A 14,788-nucleotide genomic window follows, 5' to 3' on the forward strand; every position below is an offset into this window, starting at 1 on the left:
TTCCCTTCTCTTAAGGCAGCACAGCCACATTTATGTCTTTCAAGGATGTCTGCATACATTCATTTATAAAACATCCCTCCTAGCTTACTCACAGCACTTGCAAAGGAAAATTAATTGAAAAAATAGGAGCCAAACCCCAGTTTGGAAAAAACCAACCCTGATCTACATCACTCAGGGCTGTTTCATGGATGTTGAGGGTGGTGAGTGCCACCTGCACATACAGAGAAGACACAAGTCGTCCAGCTCATTGCTTTCAAAATGAACAGCTCTGCACTGCACTAGTGGGCATTTTAATGTCTTGTACAATGTGGTCCATGCCCTGAAGATGCAGCAGAGGTGACCAAGAAGAGCAAGAGGTCTTTTCCCAAGAGCTAGTCTATGTGTCAGTGACTAGAGCTCATGCTGACACTGTTTATTTCCAAATTCCTGTAGTTTTCTCAGTGTCACTGATCTCAGCATCTCCTGGCTTTGCTCTGGATACTATAACACCTTTGCCATATTGCTATTCTAGTGCAACCTGCTGCAGGTGGAGGTGGATATTTTAGCTACTAACCTAGTAAGTCCAAAGCAAAGGAATTGCCACTATTTCTACAGGCTCTGCAGTAGCTGCTGTCTTCCAGCCCAGAAGGGGTTTTCATCTAGGAGAGCTGTAGCTATATTCAGAGCAGTTGTGCTGGACCGCAGTTCTGCTAGAAAATGACACAGGCCGTAGCAGACTAACGTCTGTGCTAAAGTAATAGATTTTCCTGAACTGAATGCAGAAGCAACCAATAGAGTTGGCCATATAGCAGCTCAGAGTATTCAGCATAGAGTATTCAGAGGCCAGACATGTCAAATATCCTCAGATTCCATCAACCAGCAAATCTGGGTGGAAAAAGAGGACATGCCAGGGAAACCCAAACAGACGATGCATCTGTGACCCAACTGGCTGGAAACTGCTCCTGCTCAAGCAATCTTACATTTAGGCACAGAGAGCCCTTGTACAGAAGTTTGCATCCTTTGTTCCTGATTGCTTTAAAGCAGAAGAAACTTTTCTCCTCTTGGCAACCTGGCAGCTTGCAAGTATCTTTGTACAGCAGAGATCCCGTTCCTTACCTGCCCTCTTGGAGGTTGAATCACCTGCTAATGTGAAGCCAGAAATGGGCAGCCTCGTGCAATACTCTCTGAGTGCATGATTACGGACCTAGCCGAATAGCTGTCGTTTTCTTGCTCAGGCTTAATGGCTCCTTTCGGAGCTCTTATGGACCATGATTTAAATGTGCATGAGGAGTAGTTTTCCAAGCTTGTATTACTCACTCAGTGCTGCCTTAGAAAAGGCCAGCAACCACAGGGATGACATTTGCAGGGCATATTTTGCTCTCCACTTCCATTTATTATAAATCCTGACATTAAGCCTATGGGCTTGTCAGTTGTCTCATAGTGAGGGATTAGCTGTGTTACAGAAAACCCTTCTCAGGGCTGTATTTCAGCTACCAGGGCTCAATTCAAGTCTTGCACTTATAAATGCATAACTTAGCTCTGGTTGTAAACCAAGGATATTTACAGTCTGCTTGAACAAATCCCAGGAAGAAGTATCAGTGGAGCTGGGTTTTCTTTCGTCATCCCTGGTTCTGTTGGTATGTTGGGAATATGGCAGAAATTCTTGGTTTGACCTCTTTGACTTTGCCATCTTACAGGGTGATGCTTTTAGCAATTATAGGAGACACTGAGGTGCACTTCTCCTCCCTTTGCTCAGGTGTTTCTTTTTCTTAGATGGAGAGTGGCTCCTGAGAGACTTGTACAGCTAAGAGGGTGCACATTAGAGCTGCTCTAAGCTCTGAACCATCACTGGCATTTCAGCAAGAGCACTAAAAATTGTACTGTGAATCACAGTACACAGTCTCAGCTTGTTCTCAGGCTTGATCTGCCTATGGAGCAAGTCTGGCAGGAGTATCCCTAGAAGAGAATAAGCTTAAATGGCCACAAAACCATTTTTAGTACATTTGTGCTTAGGACAACAAGCAGCCAGACTTCAAACAGGACTATAATTGCATATTTGTGCTTACATTGTTCCCATGTCATTTTGAAATCTACCCCAGAGCTGCTCTGAAAAAGCAGAGAAACCTTCCAAAATAATGCAAATCTTTCATCTACTCTGCACTAGTGGTTCTGCTCCAAAACAGAGAAGATGAATAAGGGAGCTTAAGCCTTTCAGTCATCCTGTCTGGCAACACCAGTTAGCAATACATCACAGATGAAATTAAGTTCACTGCCACTTCAGCACCATGTCTCTAGAAACCATGGTGATTTGTTCAGGCACCAGTTAAGGAACTGTGCTTCTTTTTCTGGGATCAGCTGCTTTAATCCAACCATTGCTATCAATTTGCACAGCTTTTCTGTGGTCTTGATGGATCAAGCCAGAGTCATGCCGGCAGCCTGCTGGAGTCTCTTCTCTCTGCAGACCTCCCCCAGCAGAGGAGAACCTGACAGTAGCTTTTCTGTCCCAGGCTTGTACATTATTTAGGCTGGTCATTTTTGGTAGCAGAGGCAAATATATTTGAAAGGGAAAAATAACTGGACTTCCAGGAGGAAAGCCAGTCTGAGGGTGGTTGGCTGTTTTCTGTCCTGAGATGATGCTGTGCTGCCAGGAAAGCTGGCCTCATTCCCTTCTGGCTCAGCTTCAATGTTGCCAAGAGATTTCCCAATACAATCTCAATTACCAGCCAGTGTGAAGAAAGCAGATCAGGGCTGGGTTTTCAGATCTAAGTCAAATTTACAGTGCTGTCAAATAAAGAAGAAAAACCCTTTGACATCCTTTGAATCCTTAAAACCGAAGTGCTTTCAGCTGGGATCATGAAGAGTGCAAAAATGGAACCCCACAATGCCAATTTTTTTAGTCACTCTTGATTACAGTTGCACTTCCATGTTCTCCCCTGGGATACACTGTTCAGTGAGGCTGGGCACAGTGTAGGAAACACGACATTGCAGGAACAGTAGTCGCAATCACATCATCCTTTCTGTCGAAGTACAAAAATGAATCAAAGCAAGAAAGAGGGACCTGCCTGGGATCATTCCTCAGGGCAGTGTCAGAGGGAATTTGGCATTCTGCCCTCCTAGTTCTTGGGGCCACACTTAAACTAACCATGGGGAGCTCTGAGCTGCTAAATAATCCAAATGGCCTTTGTGGTAAAGTTTAAACAAATTGGGCCTGTTAATTATCTATCTTTCTCCTTTCTGCAGGGTGATGCCAATAGGTCAGACACAGATGAGGACAAGACATCTGCCAACTTTGATGATGATTTTGAGAAGCTAAAAGACCTCCGAGCAACAGGTAGGATTCTGCATTTTCCTGGGAATCTGAGAACTACAACTCTGCTTCCACAGTCATCTTTTCATAGAAACTTACGGGGAAAGTGGAAGAATCCATTTTATTTGGCAATTAATCTGATAACTATGTTAACACAGCAGCTATGCAGAAAGCGTTGGGAAAGCTAAATGAGCGCCTTTAAACAGACGTTCTTCTAATTTAAACTATACTAGAATATTTAGATATGTCTCATCATTTCTTCTGTATCATTACCATGGAATGGTTTGCTGACAGCAATATTCTCACAGTACTTCTCAGCAGCTTTTCAAATCAATCATGTTCTCATCTGTTCTTTTTGGTTTCTCACACAAATGCATTTAGGTGAGGTTTGATTGATGGAAATGTTGCTGTTCATTTGTGTTACAGGAGGGCCTGGCAATTGATTTGAGGTAAGGCCACCGTGTACTGGTGTAATAAAAACACGGAATAGCAGGTGACAGCCTTCACTCTGTGGAATTTGCAGCCAGATAGGTGATAGGAAAGGTTCACATATTTTAACAATGAATAGCGTGATGGTAATGAGGAGCCAGTTTAGTTCCTCTGTACTTTGATTCTCGGCTTGGGCTCTTGTTAGGATTATGCTTCTAAACCAGGATTTGTTTCAGCTAAGGAAATGATATTGATTGCGGTGTGCAGATGGAATTCAGCTGAGGAAGCGGCAGAAGTAGTTTGTTGGGGAAGCTGGGACAGAGCTGGATCACAGCAAGGTGATGGAGCTGCTCAGTCTGCAGATGAAGCAACAAATTCCAAACACCAAGTGATCAAATGAATGTCCGTTGCAAATAGTTGGCAAGGAACCCACACCACCAACTGTGCACCAGCTTTGCACCAACTATTTGCTGAGCAGCTTCAAATAATAAGAAAGTTCTAGGGGGAAGAAATATGGTCACCTCTTCCTAGGTAATACAGGAATAGAAAACAGGGCTGAACTTGTCATCAGTCAAAGTCCATGAGTAATTGTGTGTCTCCATAAGCCTCATAGGTGCCAGCCGGTGACTAAACAGGACAAGGACATTAACAATTCTATTACAATGCCATTGGTCTGTAAACAGATACACTGGCAAGAGGAACATGTTTGCAGATTAGCAAATTTTGAGCTGGATCTTCCACCTCTCAAAGTGAATGGCAGTGTTCCCATGGACTTCTGTGGTGCAGAAGGTATTTGTGCACAAGCCAGCAACTAAACAGATGATACAATAGAAGCACACTGCATTACAAAAGCAGCCAGTGGAAGAAAAATAGGAGCAGTAGTGCACGCACTTGAATTTCTCACTGCAGACTTCTTTCCTGCTGGTCACAGATGCTCCCACCCTTCCCTCTCCTTAAGAGATTCTGCAGTTATTAAAGCAGAACCCACTAAGCTTAGTAAAGCAGGAGCTAGTTCAACTTTAGTTTTGTGTTTGAAAGTAGGCTTTTGCTTTTGAGTATTACGTCACTCCATAGGGCTGGAGGTGTTATGTCTGGTTTGTCTTCAATTTTTGCAGTTTTTGCAGTCTGTACTTGCCATACAGCTAAAATAGATGCTTTCTGCAATTACCCCAGAGATGTGCCATTAGATTTCTCTGTTACAGGAGGTTTACTCTTCTAAACCAGTGGATGTGTAAAAGCAACTTCCATTTACTATCCCCTGAACAGATAACTAAAGACTAATGTCTGCGTAGTGCCTTCCCCATGAAGGAACATAGAGCACATCAGAACTGCATAAAAATCTCTGTGCAAGACTGTATGACAAGGAGAAGAGAATAACTTCCTAGGGTGAATTTAGCCAGTCCTCGATGTTCTTTCCCTGGAAACTCTCTCCCAGCGCCCGAAAACCTCACTCTCTAAATCACAAGATACAGTGAGCAAAAGAAATTTCCTTTGGAGGGCAATGAGTTCCAAGTCCTGGCAGGGCTGAAGGCCTCTTAAAAGGTTGTGGCATTTGCCTTATGCCTTTCAATGTGGTGTGGGTGTTCTTATTGCCCACAGCATTTCATCTCCATTTAGCAGAGTTCCTAGAAGACCCAAGGAGCAATGTCCCTTTTGAAGAGTGATTTCTGTAGCTGTAGCTGAGCATTCACCTCGTATTCTTTCTCCCCTTCTCTCCAGAGATGAAGATGTACTCACTTGCCGTCACCCCAAATGGACACCTGGAGGGCAGGGGAAGCATGCCACCTCCTATAATCATGCGCACTGCTGCCACACCAATGCCCACACCGAAGTGTTCCCCACACATGGATTTAGTGCACACTTTTGTGGACTCGAGGAGAGGGAGTAATGCTTCGCTAGACCCCTTGAGCTATGATCAGAAGTCCTTGGTAGGTTCCTGTTGCTAAAAACTCTCCCTCAAGTGCCTGCAAGCGGCACAGATGATATATATGTGTGTGTATACGTGCACATGTGTGTATATGTGCACATGTTGCTGGAAAATAAAAAGGAGGGCGACAGAGATAAGTATGTGGACAGGCAGGAGGAGAACAGAGCCAAGAGGGAGAAATGAATGGGTGTGCTATGCTGGGGCAGGACAGTAACAACATAACACTCAAGGACAGTGAGTATATGAAGAGGGGAAACAGAGGAAAAAAGGTATGACCTGACTGATTGCCACCAGGCACAGCTCATGGAGCAGAGATCTGGCTGGAGCTGACTGCTTTGGCAGCTGGTTGCGTTTGGCCTGCAACAGGGGAGCAGGAGGGCAGTTCTATGAAAACAGAGGGAGCAGAGTTAATAGACAAAGTGGTTTGCTGCTGCTGCTTATCTATCCCATTCCTCTGCCCTGTAACTGCAATATCATGTTCAAATCAAGGCAGCGGACCATGAAGGCACTTCACACAGAGACAGAGCCACTATCCCCTTTGGTAAGCTGCTTAGTCAAGGCAATGCTTTTGAAAAGAAAATAGAGATGACTGTTGTTTGCCTTGGGGTTTCATGGGTTTGTGAGCTGCTGGAGAGGGTGTGCATCGTTTGAATCCTTTCTCTGAGAGCACATCAGTGCCACCAGCAAAAGGAAGATGAAGCAGTCTGAGGAGAGCTGGCCAACACTGAGAAGGAGGAGGAAGGCAGTTTGCCTCATTTTGTGCTGGGAGGAAGCCATGGAGAGAAAAGGATTTTTCCTTCTAGCCTTTCCGCTCTGACCTTAAGTGCTCTCATCCTCGCACCTACCAGCCAAAGTGCACTGACACACTGATCAGTGCCAGAAATTTGCTGTAAAAGAAGCATTCATTCCACCTTCTTATGCAGCAAATTGAAGACAAAGTAATACAAACAGGGGCACAATTTCCAACAGACACTCATGAGTCAGGTGCCAGAGCCCCTGCGAGCCAGGGGAGTTGTGTGCTGAAACCACTTGAACATGAGGAAAGAAAATGCCATGTCAGCAATAGTGTCTTTGGGTTCAGTTTTTATGCACAGTTAATGTTGCCAGGACAGTAGGAAGTCATGCAGCACAGAGGATTGGTAGCTGTGCTACAGGTGTAGTTCAAAGCGCACCTTCAGTGTGGGCTTAGCTGGGTGCTTGGCTCCCATCTCAAGGTATTGTCATGATGAAATTGGAGCAGTGAGAAAAGCTGGACGGGGAAGACAAGCCTTGCAAGAAGAAGGGTCTTCCAGTCTGGGCGAAATGCCATATCCTTTGGCTTCCTCCAGCAAACAAACCTTCAAATGTCTTTCTCCTCTCTCAGTCCAGCCTCCGCAGTTCCCCTTGTGCCAACTGGGGCACCAGCAGCAACTGGGGAAGCCGACGCTCAAGCTGGAATAGCCTGGGCAGAGCCCCAAGCCTCAAGAAGAAGAACCAGTCAGGAGAAAGAGAGTCCTTGCTCTCCGGGGAGGGGAAAGGCAGCACAGACGATGATTCCGATGACGCCAAGTCCAGCACGGTCAGCAGGCCCTCGTTGCACCGCCGGGCAGAGTCCCTGGACTACCGCAGCTCCCTGGACCTGCCCGAGCTGCTCCAGTTGCCTACCATGCGCCACTCACTCAGTATCAGCCCCATGGCCGTTCTGCCTGCCGAGTACCAAGACTGCAATGGCAAGATGGTTCATGTCCCCAGCGAGTTCTTCCTGCGTGTCGACAGCCACAAGGAGGATGCCATGGACTATGACGACGACATGGAGGATGTGAGTTGAGGGGGAAATTGGGTGCTCATGCGTTAAGTGGCTTTTCCGCTCCAAGAAGGCTGATTAAAAATCCAGCTTGGAAATGTGTTACTGCCTAATGGCTGGTGTAGACAAAATGAATCCAGATCCGAGGGATGGACCTCCACTTCCCAAAAGGTGGGGGCTTTTTTAGCTAATGGGTTGGGCTGTTGCATTGCAGTGATCTCTAATGATGTAAAACTGCAAGGGGATGTGCACACATTTGCCTAGTTTTTAGACTGATTGAAATTGTCCCCCTTGCCCAGGATGCCTCCAAAACTGAGCTATAGGCAAAACAGCTAGGTAATGTCTTTGCTAACAAGAGCTGTTTGGCGTCTCGAGGCTCAAAAGCCTAGAAAGAGTGTTCTCTACTTAATTTTTGGTTGTTTAAGGCCCTTTTGTTTTTGACACAACTTTGGATCTCAAAATGATACCTGCCTAGGAGTCTTGCTTTGAGCAGCCCCTTTCTTCCACCCCTTTCCTTCCTGTTTTGTTGGACAAAGGTGACAATGCCTGCCCTGTCCTAAAAGCCATGACTCCCTACATGCACTATGAAATGCCATGTACTGCCCCCTTTCACAAAAGAACTGTGAAAGTTGAAGAGGCAGAAAAATGAAAGAGGAAGAAAAGGTGTTTCTTCTTTTCTATCCAGAGTTACTGCTACCGAATTCGTAAAGTCCTGGAGCCCTACAAACCACAGTGGTGCAAGAGTCATGAAGACTGGTCCCTCTACTTGTTTTCCCCACAGAATCGGTAAGAAATCCCAGTGAAATGCCAGCCCACCAGGTTTTTGTTGTAATGGAATATTACATTTCTAGCCAGCCTTCCCTTGAGAAAAATCCCTCTCTGATGCAGAAGCACTGAGAGTTTTAGAAATCAAATTTCTGATTTTTAGGTAACTTTTTCTGTTACACGTGGGCAGAATTGTTGCATGGTTCACTCCATGCCTGTCTAGGAAGAAGGGAGGTTTCACCGTCATTAATAATAGCTGTCATTACATCTTCTTTACTGGATTGATAATAAAGGCTGAAGCTTGTGGAGAGACTAGTTCACCACCTGGGCTTGTGCTGGTGGCACAACTGCTGAAGACATGTCATTCAGGTAGGAGTCTCTTGCTGACCCAAACATCTGAAGGATATTTTTCTCCCCACCATTTCTTCAGGTTCCGAGTGATGTGCCAGAAGGTCATTGCCCACAAAATGTTTGATCACGTGGTGCTGGTCTTCATATTTCTCAACTGCATCACTATAGCACTGGAGCGACCAGACATAGACCCACACAGCACGGTGAGTACCTAAGTCATTTTCTTCCTTAATCCAGATCTTAGTTTTGTCAGGGCAAGACCCTGCAAGATGAAAGATGTTTGTTTTCTAACATCTTTAAATAACTTGCCTCTTTTTGTTGTTCCGTGTTTTACAGGAAAGGATATTCCTAAGTGTTTCTAATTACATCTTCACTGCAATCTTTGTGGCTGAAATGATGGTTAAGGTAATTACTTCTTCATCCCATGGCCCATAGTGAGGGCTGGCAAAGACCAGAACATGACATAGTTATGATCTGGGTGAAGATTTAAATGTCTCTCTTCTCCTGGCTGTAGGTGGTAGCTCTTGGCTTTTTCTCTGGGGAGAACACCTATCTGCAGAGCAGCTGGAACGTCCTGGATGGAGTCCTGGTCTTTGTATCTATCATTGACATTATTGTCTCCATGGCATCGGCAGGCGGAGCTAAGATCCTGGGTGTCCTTCGTGTTTTGAGACTTCTGCGGACCTTGAGACCTCTCCGGTACGTTCACCAATAGGGTGGATGAGTTCGCTTTGTGTTGATAGATCAAGGAGTTTGAAAACATGCACATATTCCATCAAGGTCTTGCTTAGTAGCACAAAAAGCTGAAACACAGTATGGGTAGAATTGTCTTTGGGGAGCTCTTATCTAGTGAAACTGTTTGAAAATAGTGAAATTAATTATAATACAATTCATCTTCGCTAGCAAGGAAAAGAGCGGATGGAGTTTGGAGTGAGAGGTATTATCGTGCTCAGGCAGTTAGTGCAGTAAATGCCTCCTCCATGCTGCATTTTTATCACCGTTTTACAAATCAGTCTGGCTTCTTGTTAAACCACACAACCTCACAGTCATTCCCAAGCAAAGAGGTTGCGTTGGCTGGGAGAGAATTTTCAATTGAACAGGTGCTGACAATAATTTGATAAGCTCCAGCATCTCTACCTGCTGTCCTGTGCCTGCATATCTAACATTACTGCAAAACAATTTAGCGCTCAGCTAGGAAGAAGAAGGGGAGACGCTTTCAGTATTTCAGAAAAGGAATAAAGAACATTTGTGTTTTGTTTACGATTATGCAATAACAAAGAGTGTTAATGCTTGGGGGATTTTTATCAGCACACGACTCCCGTTCTATTTCCAGCCTGCTTGGCAAGAAACACAAACCTTTTTACATGAAATTTCAGGGGAAATAAGATAGGCATCTCCTGAGACATGTAGGCTTTCTGATGAAAAGCAGCTTGCTTATGAGAGTAATAGGAAGAGGCAGTCTTATTTAGGCCCATGACCACAAGAACAACAGCTATTTGTCTGCTGCTCTGTATTTCCTTAGTGACAACTGACTTTGTGAGTGTTTCTGTCTCCTCTTTTGCTCCCATGCTCTGTTTTGCTGGTGGCCACGAGGTCCCCTTGCAGTCCTGGCTCACCAGGAGCCACTCTGGGTCACCCTGGACAAGCCTTGGCCTGGCAGCACCTCAGGGCACCTGTCTAACACACATAACTAGGAACAGAAATCAGGGCATAGGCAATTCATAAGTAAATGTAAGGGGGAAAAAGGGAATTGGTCTTGGAGAATAACTAGGCCAGATCCTATTAATAGAGAGGAATTAATCACCTGTCACGACAGCTTCACTTATCACAGCCTCTTCTAGGATACTCCAGGGACCACTGCTAACACTTTGTAGGTGCAGTTCAGACTGCCACATAATAATGCTGCCAAATACGCTGCCAAACAAGACCCTATTGAAATGCTTTGTCCCTGCAGCATACAACCCTTCTCTTTGCTCTGTGTTTGGCAGGCATGAAAGCATCATTAGCCATGCAACCTCAAGCTACCTGCAAGGACTCATACCCTCTCCCCTCTACCAGCACCTCCTAAAAAAAAGCTTTGATGTTCTTTGGTCAAAACACCCACCTTCCCAGAAAAGCTTGCTTGGGCTAGTTACACTTATGTGTGCAAACACCTTTTTCACACACCCATGGGAGAGCTGTTCTCCAAGCACTCATACAGGAAAGAAAAACACTTGTTCTCTGTAATACCCAAAAGCTGCTTCAGGCTGTGCTCAGAGCATGCCTGGCCTCTCATAGCCCCACAGAAAGCAAGCTTCTCTTTAATGGGATGACCCTTTGGCTGTGGAGCTGTTGATCACAAGTTCCTGTTAGCTAAGAGTCAGTTCAGGAACTAATTAGGAAACAAATTGAAATTACTTTGTTTGAAAAGTTGTCATGGGGCCCAGACCAGTAGGGCAGGTGAGCACTTGTGCCTGTAGAAAGAGGACAAGACATGCTCTCTAGTACCACTGTGAAGCTGATTACTCATGTTATGTTAGGAAGCAGGCTCCTGCCTGGTGTGTGTCCCTCTGCTTGGATCAGAGAGACCTCAGAGGGGATCAGCTCTCTGACTTGAGGTACAAATAGCTCTATAGTAGGAACCTCTGTGATATTTTGCCTGTAGAGACTTCCCTCGTCACTGTTACTAGTAAGCAGTTGCCCAACACCCTGCTGACAGGGTGTCTTACACTTTTTTAATTCCATCTAACGCAACTGTGAATGTTCTGGTTGTCTGAATAAGTCACTAATCATCTCTGAATGCTACCTGGAGGTAGAGGAGGGTTGTGTTAGCTTTACTGCAGCTCCAGCAGAGGAGGAAAAGCAACCATATAATAACAGGGCATGCGTAAAAAATAAAATCTTTATTGTTTTGCCATTTTTTCCAGAGTCATCAGCAGAGCCCCAGGTCTGAAGCTGGTGGTAGAAACCTTGATCTCCTCTTTGAGGCCTATTGGGAATATTGTTCTCATCTGCTGTGCTTTCTTCATTATCTTTGGGATTTTAGGGGTCCAGGTACAGTATTTCCCTCACCACAGCCATCTGTAAGTGACTGCTGCAAAAGAGAAGCTGTTCTTCTCACCACCTGGGGTTAAGGTGGAAGTAATGAGCTTAAATTTCTCCAAAGGAATATTTCAGTTAGGTATTAGGAAAGAAGAGACAGGCCCTAGAAGAAATGCTTTTGGGTGGGGTTGGCATCTGCTCATTGGAAGGTTCTCAGGGTTGGAAGAGCAGACCTCCCTGATGAACAGCACAGCACCAGCTAAGCCTGCCTGAGGGTAGGGGAAGGAAAAGACAAATTCCCAAGATTCCCCCTGGCTCTGTGTGCTAGGATGTATATAATATCTCTTCCACAGATGGGAGATTGTTATCCTCCCAACAAGACAGAGCAGGCCTGCAGGATCACCTTCCTTCCGTGGCTGAGGCATTACACAACAATGTCTCAGGACCTGAAGTTTCACCAGAGGTGTTTTTCTGCCATGTGTGTTAAGACAGGTATCTGAGCTGGAAGGAAAGGAATCTGAACTTGACAAACAAGGGGAAAGAAAGATAAATCAGGGGACAGACTTTTCAAAGCTGCTGCTTTTTTGTTTTTCTTTTTTTTTTTTTTTTGCTTCTCAAATACAGCTTTTTAAAGGCAAGTTCTACTACTGTGATGGTCCTGATGTAAAAAATATCACTACAAAGACTGACTGCACTAATGCACGCTACAAATGGGTTCGGCGGAAGTACAATTTTGACAATTTGGGACAGGTAAAGTCCTCATTGCAGGGATTTTCTGTACCAGTTTTTAATGGATGAGCACTTAAAATGTATTCCTTGAGGAGAGTGTGGAACCTCTGTCATAGGAAGTTTTCAAGAATGACATAGGCATTCATCTATCAGAAGCACGCCTAACTATGTAAAAACGGATCAGGTCACCTCTTGATCTCTTGCAGCCAGACTTCCTAGGGGTTATACAATTCCTTGTTTATAGGAGAGTGTTGTCTTAACGCCACTGCTTTTGCATGCAGTCCTGATGTATGGACCTCACTGTCACTTTTAGTCTCTTGACTTCTAGCTGTTATGTTTGCAAATGAAAAAAATAAGGTGCTTTATACTGGCTGAAAAGCAAGACAGCCCATAGTAGGACCCAGAATATATTATTGTGTTTTAAAACCCCCTGACATTGGGCCAGCCTGACATAGTGATTTTTAATCATGCTTTGGTGACCAGAAAGCCTGATGTGTCTGAGCAAAAGTCAGCCTATATGTGAGGGAAAAGGAGCATTAACAACCATAGTTTGCTCACTTTTAAGCCAGATATGGAAACAGGTAAAAGCAAGCCACAATATGTTCATTTCTCCACCAACTCCAAGCCAGATGATATGTTATGAGTTGTGGATTTGCTGAACATTGTCTGTTGTTAGTTTCTTTTCTGGGGACTAAAATGCAAGACCAATGTTTTCTGTTTGTTTGTTTTCTTACAGGCCCTCATGTCCTTGTTTGTCCTCTCCTCCAAAGATGGCTGGGTGAACATCATGTACGATGGTTTGGATGCCGTGGGTATCGACCAACAGGTACATGTACTGATGTGATACTCTGATGTCCAGATGTGATACTCTTAGAAGTCTCATGCCTGGGTGACTCTGATGCTTTTGAAGTCCCAGAAGGAGCACAGCTATAGGACCTTCTTGAGGTCCTGACTGCCCGCTGGGCTGCCAAGGTTTTCCATTCTCCAATGAATAGCTTTTACAGTGGCTGCGCCCTGTGTAGTACACAAACAAGCATGGGGTTTTTAATTAGAATAATGGTACTTGAGAAATGCCAGATGTGCCATTGCACTGCGGCTTCACAGAAGGCATGATGAATAAAAGCAAACTCACACAAGGTGGGAAATGACCAGGAATGCTGTGAAAGAGACATTGTTAAGTTTGTGTGTTAGGTGGCATTTGCAAAGGAAAGTCAAGAGTCTTAGATGAGTAGTACCCCATCATAGCTCCAGTAACAGCTTGTACTTTATTTTCCCCTGCTTCTGAGGATCTCATACAACAGAGAAACATTAACTATGAGCCCACATCTCAGAAAAATAATCTGGAGCCTATCTTTAACTAAAATGATCTCTCAGGTGGAGTGATGCACATCCACTGAGATTTATCTTAAGCTGTATGAAATAAATGCCAAAACAATTAAACACTATAAGCCAATTTACGGAGGCTAGAACAGGTTTTACAATAAAAGTAAAATTCTAGTTGGTGAGAGAGTGAATGAGAGGAAACTGTTTTGGGAAAAATCTCTTAACTCCTCTCAGGCCCTTCCTCCCCGCTCCAAAAATGTACTGTGCTGTCTTGTTGCTAGAGAGTGCCCAATATTCTGACTTACACACATCTTGTCTATGCTGCTTCTCTCCTGTTTTCTAATTCCCCACCTCACCAGCCCATCCAGAACCATAACCCTTGGATGCTGCTCTACTTCATCTCCTTCCTGCTCATCGTCAGCTTCTTCGTGCTCAACATGTTTGTGGGGGTGGTGGTGGAGAACTTTCACAAGTGCCGACAGCACCAGGAGGCGGAGGAGGCCCGGCGTCGGGAGGAGAAGCGGCTGAGACGCTTGGAGAAAAAGCGCAGGAGTAAGGAGATATACCTGTCTGGTCGGTAGACTGCATTACAAACCAAAATCTTTCTGAGCCCTGCCTGCTCCCAAAGCAAGACTTTCATTTTCCTTTGGTTTTGTTTCCATGGGATTCAAGAGGCTGGTTTGCTTCGTTACCTCTTTGGCGGTACCTTAAGTCTTGGGTTGCCAACACCCTGGAATTGTCCTCTACAAGCCTGATGTAAAGCATTACCTGTTTACTTGGCTGGGGAGAAAATCCTCCTCCAAGCAGAGTCCTCTATCATGTTCTGCAAGGCAAAGTTGTCCCAAGCACCGAGCAGGAGCTTGCGGTGTGACTGAGGGATGCAGTGAGTAAACAGCTGCAATGCTTACTGTGTGCGTGAAGGCCAGTCCAGAGGGTAGCCCTGTGGCTTAATGTGCCTCTTGCATCTGATGATGGTGGTGGTTTGATTTATTAATTCTTTTCTTAGACAAAATAATTGTGATGCTTTTTAGAGTCCTAGCGCATGACCCCGCATGCCACAAACATGATGCATGAGGGCATGAACAACGACAGCCCTGGGGAGACGAATGGAGCCCCAGGATGGGGTTGTCCAGAAAATTCTTCTCTGGAAGATGTCCATTACAAGAGATGCTTG

The 14,788-nt window shown here is 44.9% G+C and overlaps 1 protein-coding gene across 1 annotated transcript in view; it reads left to right on the plus strand.

Annotated features, from left to right (window-relative positions):
- Positions 1–14,788, plus strand: part of CACNA1H (calcium voltage-gated channel subunit alpha1 H) — a gene marked incomplete at its 5' end in the record, with an annotated part of 256,893 nt that overhangs the window by 206,005 nt on the left and 36,100 nt on the right. Inside the window, 11 exons of the mRNA XM_082006716.1 lie at positions 3,220–3,310; positions 5,435–5,643; positions 7,006–7,440; positions 8,111–8,211; positions 8,621–8,744; positions 8,878–8,946; positions 9,056–9,240; positions 11,448–11,574; positions 12,187–12,312; positions 13,028–13,117; positions 13,974–14,166. Of these exons, the coding sequence (XP_081862842.1) occupies positions 3,220–3,310; positions 5,435–5,643; positions 7,006–7,440; positions 8,111–8,211; positions 8,621–8,744; positions 8,878–8,946; positions 9,056–9,240; positions 11,448–11,574; positions 12,187–12,312; positions 13,028–13,117; positions 13,974–14,166 (1,750 nt within the window). The remainder of the gene's footprint in view (positions 1–3,219; positions 3,311–5,434; positions 5,644–7,005; positions 7,441–8,110; positions 8,212–8,620; positions 8,745–8,877; positions 8,947–9,055; positions 9,241–11,447; positions 11,575–12,186; positions 12,313–13,027; positions 13,118–13,973; positions 14,167–14,788) is intronic.

The sequence above is a fragment of the Phaethon aethereus genome (genome assembly GCF_964289735.1).
Source record: "Phaethon aethereus genome assembly, chromosome: 15".
NCBI lineage: Eukaryota > Metazoa > Chordata > Aves > Phaethontiformes > Phaethontidae > Phaethon > Phaethon aethereus.